The sequence below is a fragment of the Fragaria vesca genome, linkage group LG3 (genome assembly GCF_000184155.1).
Source record: "Fragaria vesca subsp. vesca linkage group LG3, FraVesHawaii_1.0, whole genome shotgun sequence".
NCBI classification, from domain to species: Eukaryota; Viridiplantae; Streptophyta; class Magnoliopsida; order Rosales; family Rosaceae; genus Fragaria; species Fragaria vesca.
This window is the reverse complement of record NC_020493.1, coordinates 15,859,960-15,872,152: the sequence shown is the minus strand read 5'-3', so window position 1 is coordinate 15,872,152 and position 12,193 is coordinate 15,859,960. Positions and strand designations below refer to the sequence as shown.

The 12,193-nt window shown below is 39.3% G+C and overlaps 1 protein-coding gene and 1 pseudogene across 1 annotated transcript; both read left to right on the top strand.

Moving 5' to 3' along the window:
- Positions 1-4,764: 4,764 nt before the first annotated feature.
- On the top strand, positions 4,765-7,470 carry LOC101292104 (annotated as a pseudogene).
- Positions 7,471-9,600: 2,130 nt separating this feature from the next.
- Positions 9,601-11,738, top strand: LOC101291808 (probable inactive receptor kinase At5g53320-like). Its single transcript, XM_004295815.1, has 2 exons — positions 9,601-10,747; positions 11,098-11,738. The coding sequence occupies exons 1-2, from the start codon at positions 9,601-9,603 to the stop codon at positions 11,736-11,738; spliced, it is 1,788 nt and encodes a 595-aa protein (XP_004295863.1).
- Positions 11,739-12,193: the final 455 nt, after the last annotated feature.

Here is a 12,193-nt window from a genome sequence, read left to right as displayed (position 1 = left end):
TAAACAACATATAACTTTTAATAACATAACAATGTAGCAATCACAATTTCATTGAACAAATTACCATATCAAGTCAAATAAAGATCTTATAATTACAAAAAATCAATACTGCTGACCTACTGTTACTGAAAAATCACCCTCCTTGCATTCTTGGATACAAAAGTTTCAATTAAGTTTGTATAGTCAAGCTTTTCAACCAATTCTTTTTCAATGGACAACATAGCTAAATTATTCAACCTTTCCTGTGACATAGATGACCGTATATAAGACTTGATCAATTTCATTCTCATTCTCTGGTACAACCGTATCAGCTGAAGTATGTGCTTGCTTATTAGTTATGTTGAAGTACTTACTCAGAGAACCAGCCTGAAGCTTAACTAATGCATCTCTCTTTTCTTTCTCTCTTCTTTTTTAGCACCAAAATGATACTTTTCAGTTTCTGCCCTGCATTAGCTGGTATCAGAGCAGTGCTCTAGGCCTGTAAAATGGTTGAACGTGGTAGAGGTTGTGGAAGAGGAGCTTTGGAGGATCAACAAACAGAGATGGCTGAGATGAGCCGTATGATTGAAGACCTGACAAGGGCAATGCAAGCTCTTTAGGGTCAGGGACGTAGGGAAGCCCTGGATGGCGACCCTAACCCCTTGGAGGATGAACTGGAAGGTAATCCCGACAAAGAACAGGATGTTGACAACCCTTTTCATGAGGTTGCTGGAGATGGAGAACACCCAAATCGCAACGGTTTAGAAGAGCGGTTGGTTCGCGCCCTAGATTTCAGTGGTGGAGGAATTAAAATCGAAGTTTCTGATTTTTATGGCCAGATGCATGCAGAAGACTACATGGACTGGGAGGTTAGTTTGGAAAATTATTTTGAGTGGAAGCCTATGGCAGAGAGCAGAAAAGTGTTGTTTGTGAAGCTTAACTTGAAGAGTACTACACTTCAATGGTGGAAGAGAGTTGAAGAGCAGCGTACCAGGCAAGGGAAGTAGAAAATCAACACATGGGCTCAGATGAAATCAAAGTTGCGTAAACAGTTTTTGCCAGCTGATTATGCAATGGAGTTATATGAAAGGTTTCATACTTTAAAATAGCTGAACACATCTGTTGAAGAGTTCTCTTCAGCGTTTGACAACCTTTCAATTCGGGTTGGATTAAACAAGACCAATGAGAGTTGACCTCCCGTTAGATCAGTGGATTGCATTCATCCATTAGAGATGAGATGGGAGTGGTTCGGCTGTACAACCTAGAAGATGCGCGACAATATGCCTTAATGGCAAAAAAAAGCTACAGCGTCGTGGAGTTAGGAGGCCTACTACTGGACGTTTTGATGGTGCTTGGCAAAGGAATTCAGCCACAGTTCGTGGGGTTCGCAGTGACCAAGTTGCTATCCCAACTCCTCAGCCAGGTGGTAAGAATGTCGTTGGTGTTGATAAGAATGAGAAAGGAAAGGAAGTTGCAAGGCTTGGCTATCAAAACACAGGTGCAGGAACTTCAAAGGTTGGGAATTCTTCCCAGGTTCGGTGTTTTACGTGTGGGGAGAAGGGACATACTTCTTATGCATGTCCACAGAGAAGGGTGAACTTAGCAGAGTTTGAAGGTGATGACTCAATTTTCCTTGGATCAGTTTATGATGAGTATGGCGATGAAGAGGAAAATATTGATCTTTTACCTGTAGAAGGACAGTCTTTGGTTCTGAGGCGAGTGATGACAGCACCAAAGGTGGAGGAAGAGGACTGGAGGTGGCGTAGCATATTTCGCACACGTGTCCTATGTGGGGGAAAGGTTTGCAACTTGATTCTTGATGGGGGTAGTACTGAAAATATCATCTCAAAGGAAGCAGTAGAGAAGTTAAAGCTGCCTTTGGAGAAACACCCCAACCCCTACAAAATTTTGGTTTCAAAGGGGTAATGAAGTACCAGTCACTTCACGTTGTTTGGTTAAATTCACTATGGGAAGAGATGTTGATGATGAAGCTTGGTGTGATGTTGTTCCTATGGATGCTTGCCATATACTACTTGGAAGGCCATGGTTGTATGCTAGAGACATGGTTCATCTCACTAGAGCCAACACTTACTCGTTCCATAGGGATGGAAAGAAGATGACGTTGCAACCACTTAAAGAGGAGCTGAGCAGGAACACAAAGGCTGCTAAAGTCAACAACCTCACAAGTTTCAACTTGCAAGTCAAGAAACAAGAGTGGTGTTTGCATTGGTTTTGAAAGGTGTACAAGAGGATCAACGCTTGAGTTTTGATGAGTTTCCATTGGAAATTCAGCACATACTGATGGAGTTTAAAGACCTGGTTGGTGATGAGCTACCACAAGGGTTACCACCCATGAGGAGCATCCAGCATGCAATTGATCTTGTACCGGGAGCAGCTTTACCAAATCTGCCAACATATAGGATGCCCCTTACAAAACAAGCTGAAATAGAAAGGCAAGTGGAAGACTTGGTTACTAAAGGATTTGTGCGAGAAAGCAAGAGCCTTTGCATTGTTCCAGCATTACTAACACCGAAAAAGGACAGATCTTGGAGGATGTGTGTGGATAGCCGTGCTATCAATAAGATTACAGTAAAGTACAGATTTCCAATTCCTCGTCTTGAAGAATGCTTGACAGATTTTCTAAAATAGACTTGAGGAGTGGATATCATCAGATTCGAATAAGAAGTGGTGATGAATGGAAAACAGCTTTCAAAACACCAAAGGGGCTGTATGAGTGGCTGGTGATGCCATTTGGACTCTCTAATGCTCCTAGCACCTTCATAGGTTTATGATAGAGGTACTCAAACCACTCTTAGGTTCATCTGTTGTTGTTTACTTTGATGACATATTGATATATAGTAAAAATGAGGAGGAGCATTTGATCTATCTAAAGCAAGTCATGGAGGTTCTTCGCAGAGAGAAGTTGTATGTAAACCTAAAGAAATGCTCTTTCTTGTGCAAAGACGTTGTGTTTCTTGGGTTTGTTGTTTCAACAGAAGGGTTGAAAGCTGATACTAACAAAGTACAAGCCATCAAAGAGTGGCAAGTACCACAATCATCGAGTGAAGTTCGAAGTTTTCATGGTCTAGCATCATTCTACAGGAGGTTTATTCGTAATTTCAGCTCTATCATGAGTCCTATCACAGAGTGTTTGAAGCATTCATCTTTCACATGGCCAAATTCAGCACAAAGAGCATTTGAAAGAATAAAGGAAATGTTGACAGAAGCTCCGGTACTTGCTCTCCCAGATTTTGAGAAGCTATTTACAATTGAGTGTGATGCTTCACATGTGGGAATATGAGCTATTCTTAGTCAAGAAGGCAAGCCGGTGGAATTTTTTAGTGAGAAGTTGACTGATGCAAAATGTCGCTATTCGACATATGATCTGGAGTTTTATGCTTTAGTTCGGGCCATATAACACTGGGAGCACTACTTAGCCTATAAAGAATTTGTGGTGTACTCAGACCACCAATCCTTGAGGTATCTGAATTCTCAAAAGAAGTTAAATGCTCGACATGAAAAATGAAGCTCCTACATTCAAGAATTTAATTTTTCACTCAAGCACAAGGCTGGTGAGTCTAATAAAGTTGCAAATGCTTTGAGTCGTAGGACCCTAATGTTGAATGTGATGAGTACTCAGATTGTTGGATTTGAGGAGCTGAAGAATCAGTATGCTACTTATCCATATTTTCGTTCTATAATTGATGAGCTGCAAGGTCCTACCGGTTGGAAGATGTTACCATTCAAGTTGCATGACGGGTACTTATTTAAGGGAAACTCGCTGTGCATTCCAGCAGACTCTTTACGTGAGCAGATCATAAAGGAGCTTCATGGCAATGGGCTAGGAGGACATTTTGACAGGGATAAGACCCTTTCCATGGCAAATGACAGATACTATTGGCCTACAATGTACAAAGATGTGAGTAGATTGGTTCAGAAGTGTCCAATTTGTCAATTTGGTAAAGGTACATCCCAAAACACGGGTTTGTACACACCTTTGCCAGTGGCAGAAGCTCTATGGATTCATATCAGCATGGATTTCGTGTTGGGACTTCCCAAGACAGTTGCTGGATTTGATAGCATTTTTGTGGTGGTGGATCATTTCTCTAAAATGACACATTTTATTCTGTGTTCAAAGACCTCGGATGCTACACATGTGGCTGATTTGTTTTTCAAGGAAGTGGTGAGATTACATGGTGTGCCAACCTCTATTGTGTCTAATAGGGATGTCAAGTTCACAAGTCATTTTTGGAGGACGTTGTGGAGAAAATTTGGAACTGAACTTAAATACTCTAGCACATGTCATCCTCAAACTGATGGCCAGACTGAAGTTGTCAACAGAAGCTTGGGAAATATGTTGAGATGCCTTGTTGGAAGCCATGTGAAAACGTGGGATCAGGTTATTCCCCAAGCTGAATTCGTATACAATAATTCAGTGAATCGTTCTACAAAGAAAACACCTTTTAAGGCAGCATATAGGTTAAATCCCCAACATGTTCTTGACCTTGTTCCGCTTCCTCAAGAGGCAAGAGTTAGTGATGATGGTGAAGCCTTTGCTAATAATGTCAAGAAGGTTCATGAAGAAGTGAAAGAAGCTATCAAGGCTAGCAATGAGTCTTATGCATCAGCAACCAATCAACACAGGAGAGTGAAAGAGTTTGAAGAAGGAGATATGGTTTTAGTGCATCTAAAACAGAACAGATTCCCTAAGGGCACATACCATAAGTTGAAATCGAGGAAGTTTGGGCATGGAAGGTGCTGAAAAAGATCAGTTCAAATGCATACATGGTAGAGTTGCCATCTGAGCTTCAAATCAACCCAATTTTCAATGTGTCAGATTTGTATGACTTTGCTGGTTTTAATGGTGAACCGGTTTCAGTAGAAACACAAGTTCACCAACTTCCTCAAGCACAACCTGTTGTTGTTGAAGATGTGTTGGATGTCAAAGAGATTAAGTCTAGGAGGGGCAACCAGTATAAGCGATTCTTAGTAAAGTGGTTGGGTAAGCATGCTAATGAGAGTACTTGGGTTGATGAAGAAGAGTTACAGAGGATTGCTCCAGAGACATATGCTCAAGTTTTAGAAGTTTTCTCGCCGGAGTCGAGTTCTTCCCAACCCGGTCGAGTTGATGCAGGAGCATCCAAAGTTTCCTAAATTAATTTGGAGTTTATTATCTTTTATTATTTTCTTTATTATGTTTTATTATTCTTAAGTCTTTTTAGGTTCCTGTTTTTATTAGGGTTTGCTATTACCTATATATATGGCTTTTTGGAGTCTTGTAAGTCAACTTTGTTATTTTGAATAAAATTATACATAGAGTTTCTTTGGGACGTTCTGCCCTAGAACTCAATATATCATTCTTTCTGTAAAATATAATAGTTTAACACTTTAGTATGTTTATACCAATACAGCAATACTTCTGGAAACTGATGATTGGAGAAACCAAAATTGGATAAAAAGACAGCGCCAAATTGATACTCCATAAAATAAAACATGAGAACTAAACATGATTCATAGCATATTGCTGATCAGTTCAGTAGCAAACTGAATATAAACACAACAACACCCAGTTGCATATCATTATGTCAATTGCTAAAACATCAGTGATCACTCAAACTAAGAAAAAACAATAAAGATTATTGGAAAGAGTTTGTAAATTGCTATGAAGAATTACCCACGAGTTAAATTCAATAGTTGAACCGAATTGCTCTTTCAATCTTGCCCAATTCCCAAATCTGCCAGAGAAAAAGAAATTGATGTTCATCAATAATCCAATTGAGGACAAGGCATAGATGAAGACCAAGAACTAAAGAAGATAACAATAATAATAATCAAACAAGGAACATAGTTATTGTAGAAGACGAAAAAGATGACCTCTTACTCACCCAGTCACCCACGCGCATGCAGCCGCAAAGAATCGAGGATTTAGGATTAGTTTGCAAAGAACCAACCATCTGTTGTCGTTCTCTTGTATATATATAACACTACTACTTTTTTTTTTTTAATATATATTGATATTGGGCTTTTTTTTCGGGGGCCCTTGTGAATTGGGGGCTCTAGGCGACGGCCTACTAGGCCTATACCCAGGGCCGGCCCTGAGTTGACCAGTCAGAGGGAGACAACGAACCCTTCGTTGAAGTCGACCCAATCCACTGGTACGGCTGTTATGACGAGCTGCTGGGTTCCGGCGCAGTCAAAAAGGTGTATCGAGCTTTTGATCAAGAAGAGGGCATAGAGGTCGCATGGAACTAGGTCAAACTGAGAAACTTCATCAACGATTCCGCCATGACCGAAAGGCTGTACTCTGAGGTGAGGTTGCTCAAGTCCCTGAAAAACAAGAACATCATTGCTTTGCATGCACAACGTGTGGAGAGACGAGGAGAAGAACACTTTGAATTTCATGACTGAGGTTTGTACGAGTGGGAATCTGAGGGAGTACAGGAAGAAGCACAAGAACGTTTCAATCAAGGCCTTGAAGAAGTGGTTGTTTCAGATCTTGAAAGGGTTGGAGTATTTGCATACGCATGAGCCCTGTGTGATTCATAGAGATCTTAACTGCAGCAATGTGTTTGTTAATGGGAATCTTGGCCAGATACTTTCCAAATAATATGTAAACTGAAAGCGTATTGTTTTTAATTTAGGGTGAGATTAGGGTAAAGAGAAATGTACGTAGGTACCAGATTTAGGGCAGTAATATGATCACGTATGCATCAGATGCCTAATTTTAACAAAAATGTAGAAAGATGTACCATATTTAACTTGGTTGCCAAAATACGAAATTCTAGCTTTGTGAAAATAAAGTTTCTCTAATAAGTACCTTTTTTGCATTCTAGCTGATTCTTGATATCACCATTCCATTTCATGTCTTGAGTATTAACCATTTCAAATGTTTTGATGTGTTTAATTTGGGTTTTCTTAAGACGTACAAATCAAGATCATGGTATTGTTATTGATATTTTACACTCGAGATTATGGTAGTCGTTGCTCGGAACTTCGGATAGTACGTATATATTGCTGTATCATTTCGTTTGACTAGTGTGACCATTATATATATGTATGTATATTTTCTAATTTTGCAGTTAATTGGTTAAATAGGTGAAGATTGGTGACTTGGGACTGGCTGCTATAGTAGGGAAGACTCACTCAACTCATTCGGTGCTAGGCACACCAGAATTCATGGCACCGGAGCTTTATGAAGAGCATTACACAGAAATGGTGGATATATACTCATTCGGAATGTGTGTCCTAGAGATGGTGACCTTGGAAATGCCTTATGGGGGAATGTGACAATATTGCCAAAATATACAAGAAGGTGACCCCTGGGGTCAGACCTGAGGCCATGAACAAGATCAAGGACCCGAAGGTGAGGACATTTGTTGAGAGGTGCCTAGCACAAACCTAGGGCGAGACCCTCTGCCACCGAACTCCTCGATCAAGGACCCGTTCTTTGATGAGGTTGACGACGACGATGACGATGACGATAATAATTAACTACGTACTTGGTAATAACATATATTGGTTGATGTGTTTAATAGGCTACTAATGAATAGGGTATTAATTTATGTGGTGCTTAATTCTGTTTGGGTTACAATGATCCAGTTGGAGGGAACTCAGGGAAGGAGGGTGGTTTGAACTTTAAATTCATTCTTATGTTTTATTTTAGTAGGGTGAACTTGAATGGGATCCATTAGTTGTGTTTGGAGAATAAGGTTTATTCATTGGAGATATATGAGTGTAAATAATTTTTTGTACATATCGTTTTTGCAATATATATCTCTTTGGTATACACTACTATTTATATGATGACGATTAATGTTAAATGGTTAGATTCCAAACCCTTTTCTTACGTCTTTACATAGCACCTTTGCGTAGTTTGTTATATATACACAACATGCAAACTAGATAACTAGATAGAGAGAGCTTCTTGGACAACCTAAACTAGACATGAGTTGTTAAAGGTTTTGTTTTGTAGTTTGTTGTTGTTTATTTTCTTCCTCGTCTAAAAAAAACAGATCCTCTCTTGTTTTAAGCCAGGTATATATTGGGCAAACTTCACTTGGTTTTTTTTTTAATCAAATTAAAAATCAAAACAATGATTGATTACACTCAAAGTTAAGCTTAATTAAGTAAAGTCAAAGGAAAATGAATTAGAAATGAAGAGTAATTTGTTGAATGAGCAAATATTAAGCCAGCCTAGCCTATCTAGCTAGCTGAAGATGATCTTATTGTGACCTTCACAACAAGCAAAGGGGATTTAGACAAATTTGTAAAGCGACTCTTGGCGTGAAGCAAACCCTAATGATGAAAAGGGTGGTGGTGGTGGTGACCGACCAATATCGATTCTCTTTTGTTAATTTCCCTAGTGGTTTTGCTGTCACACATTTCCATTCTGTTGGGGCAAGATTTGGATAATTAGATGTGGATACGGTGGTGGCTTCGCTGGCAGAGGCTTCTGTTTCTTCAAGCACAACTGTTCCAAAGCAAAAACAGGTCGTGAATAATGATATTTGATTAGTTATGCGTGTCATCCTTGCGCAGGGGCCATGTTAATCTGTATCGTTCCACTTTTATCGGATGTCTCAGAAGGGACAATCTTTGATTAGTTAACTTCCACAACCACATATCGATGTATGAAACTATTTTAATCCATGTGTATGCAGCCTCTAGATTGAAATCCTTAATTGTAGATTTAAGTTAAGTGCAGTCTCATTGAGGTAGATCCTAATAATAAGATGAAATCTGATTGAGGAATATCAGCTGAGGTGAAATCTCCTCGAGGAAAAGCCAAGTGAGGTGAAATCTCATCGAGGAATATATCCAAATGAGGTGAAATATCCTAAAAAAAGATTCAAATTGAGGATGAAAATGACATGAACGTAAAGAAGGCAAAGGTAACTCTTTGCCTCTTTCTGTTCATGTTGTTGGCATTATTACCAAACCCGATGACGTTGAAAGCAAAGCCACCAGGCCACAAAAGCACCTCCTTTTTCTTTGGATAATAAGAACTTCTGATCCTTCTAGGAGAAGTCACACCTGATAACGGCTCTAGAAGTTGCTTAACCTCATAGTTCTTTCAAAGCTTGGCAGTTTGGGAAACTGCCACAATTTGTTTTCAGAATTTCCAAAAGACACGCATTGATTTTTTCTCACATCCTATCTATGTTTGCCCTTGATTAAGATGATGTTGTGTATAAGCACTTGCCTCAAGTCCAAAAGGCAAAGGTAATATATAACAATATAACAAGTTGGACGATTGATAAACCAGAAGAGTGAGCAGCAGTGAAACCTAATGCAGACTGGTTCACTTGCTTGATACAATGCTTTGTGACCCCTGCATAAATTTGTCACTTTTGAATTTAAAATGGTTATAAACCAGACACATAGAAAGTAACGATTTGCAAGTTGTTTAGAACATTGGTTATCCCACATGTATGAGATTAACTTTGTAATATACGAAACATGCATGTCCTCATCTGATGCACCCTAGCAAACCTTGACATTAATGTGTTGCAATGTCACTGATTTGAGGTATTCTTCAATGAAAAACAAGTAGGAACTTAGTCTATCACAGTTGCTTCAGTTTCTGATGTTAGTCCAAAAATGAAATAGAGCCAACAAAAAATGAAGAGCATGAGCGGCTTCAATCTGTTTCTCAAGGGGTTGTTATTCATAGGAGTCATTTCCTTCTGCACCGCAGTATGTAAGGGAAGCGAGTCATCGGAATTTGAATCATTGCTGAGGTTCATTAGAGCTGTTGATCCTAAAAATGTACTGAATTTTGGTCGCAATGTGCGCTATTCCTGCAAGCATAAGTTGAAGGGTGTTGAATGCAACACCGAGGCTGCTAATAGCATAACAGAAATAAGGCTTGAAAATCTGCATCTTAGTGGCATACTTGATGTGGATTCACTATGCAAGCTCCCGAATCTACGAGTTGTCAGCTTAGCAAGGAACCGCATCCGAGGAACTATCTCTAACTCAATAGTGAACTGCAGAAGACTAGCCTATTTGGATCTAAGCAACAATCTTCTGAGTGGGATGGTACCTAAGGCTCTAAATAAACTGAAGTATCAAAGGAGATTGTACATCTCTAACAATTATTTTACTAGGGACATCCCAAGTTCAAGAGAGGAATATCATCTTCATCCACATTTCAAGGAATCAAATATATCACAGAGATACGGTACCATGAACAAAGAAAGGGCAGAGCATCCAATGCGGATAATGATAGAGTCTGACAGCCCTATTTCTCCTCCTGGAGATCACCCCTGGAAGGGCATGTTACCTTTAGTTTGTGGGATAGGACTATTTCTGGTGTTCATATTCTTTGCGGGAAGGAAGGCTGCTAAGTTAGCCACTCAGATGGAGATTCTGAAGTCACTTCGAGAGTACTCTACTCCAAAATCACCTCCAGCTAAGGTTCAAGAGGAAGAGAAGCCAGTAGAGAATCGATCAGAGCTAGTGTTCTTTGTTGAAGAGCATGAAAGTTTTAAGTTGGAGGACTTGCTTGAAGCCACAGCTGACTTGAGAAACCAGAGCTTTTGCAGCAGCCTTTACAAGGTAATACTCAAAAACAATGCACTGTATGCAGTCAAAAGGCTGAAGAAGTTGCAGGTACCCTTTGAGGAGTTTGGCCAAGCAATGAATCAGATAGGGAAGATCAAACATCCCAACATTCTGCCTCTTATTGGTTACAATTCTACCAATGATGAAAAGCTTTTGATATACAAGTTTCAAAACAACGGGAGTCTGCTAAACCTGCTTGAGGGTAAGTGGGATCAAACGTTTCTAATACTACAAATGAATCAGTTGACTATACCGATGGGAACTTTAGTTTGTACTTATGCGCTGCATTCTTACACACACAGAACATCCTTTTGCTTTTACTCCTACACCGAAACACAAATAACTCATTAGTGTAGGCAATTTCAATGATATAGTGGCAACAACCAAGCTTAAGCAGCTTGAGTTCTCATTTATAAAAGGTAGATCAACTGAAGTTAGGAAAATCAAAAACAAAAAACAAAATAGTTTAGAAAATAATTCACCAAGCATTCATTAGAACCTTTAATTTGTACCTACATTTTGAATCTGTATTCCCTTGATTATTATCTGCAGATTACACAGAAGGCAAGAGGGATTTCCCATGGAGGCTGCGGCTATCTATAGCATGTGGAATTTCAAGAGGCTTAGATTTCATATACCAAAGGTCTGATGAGTGCATCCCTCATGGGAATCTAAAACTTTCAAACATCCTTCTTGATGAAAAGGATGAACCACTGATCAGTGAATACGGATTTTCAAAGTTCTTTGACCCCCTGAAAGGATGTGTCATCCTCTCCAAAGGTTATACAGCCCCAGAGAAAGATTTATCAGAGAAGGGCGATGTTTATAGCTTTGGAGTGATTCTTCTTGAGTTACTAACTGGCAAAACTGTAGAAACAAGTGAGATAGATCTTCCTAAGTGGGTTACTGCCATGGTTAAGGAGGAGTGGACTGGTGAAGTCTTTGACAAGGAGGTTGTGAAAGCCGCAAAGGAGTGGGCATTTCCTTTGCTCAACATTGCTCTCAAGTGTGTATCAGCATTGCCACAAAATCGACCAACTGTGGCAGAAATTTATAAGAAGATTGAAGAGGTTATGCTGGATAATTTGAATACATCAGATTGTACTGCTGAGTGTGGAACCTATGAAGACAACTTTTGTATGCTTCACTCCATTATACCAGAGACCTGGGATACTCCTGGATCAAATTACTAGTTGCAGGTTTTACTTTATGCAATGCATGCTTTCAGTTTCTTTTAGATTGGATTGTAGATGATCATAGAACCTTTTTCTCTACATTCACCAGTAAACAAGCTAGCCGGTTGAGTATGAATAATATCAGTCTATTTTCAAATACAAGATTGTGGCCATTCCAAGGTGTTCCGCGATCTAATGCAAAATATACAAACTAGGGGTCATTTCCTTGTACTGATTAAGCCTCCAATGAATGGATCACTGCCTGTTTTACCTAATTTCATCCTAGATGCTGAACAGTTGTATCCAATAACCAGAAAACTGAGGTAGTATTCTAGTCTTGCATCAGACTAATTTGTAAATGGCTGGCAGGTATACATTATGAAAATGATTAATGTACGAATATATCCATCTCATCAGACTAAATAATTCATCAACTATGCATTTGGATGAGTAGTTTTTTTTTTTTTTTTTTA

Excerpts from the sequence above, each read along its gene's own strand:
- LOC101291808 (XM_004295815.1), top strand. The coding sequence starts at position 9,601 with ATGAAGAGCATGAGCGGCTTCAATCTGTTTCTCAAGGGGTTGTTATTC. Across the intron at positions 10,748-11,097 it reads TCTGCTAAACCTGCTTGAGG|ATTACACAGAAGGCAAGAGG; the intron begins GTAAGTGGGATC and ends TATTATCTGCAG.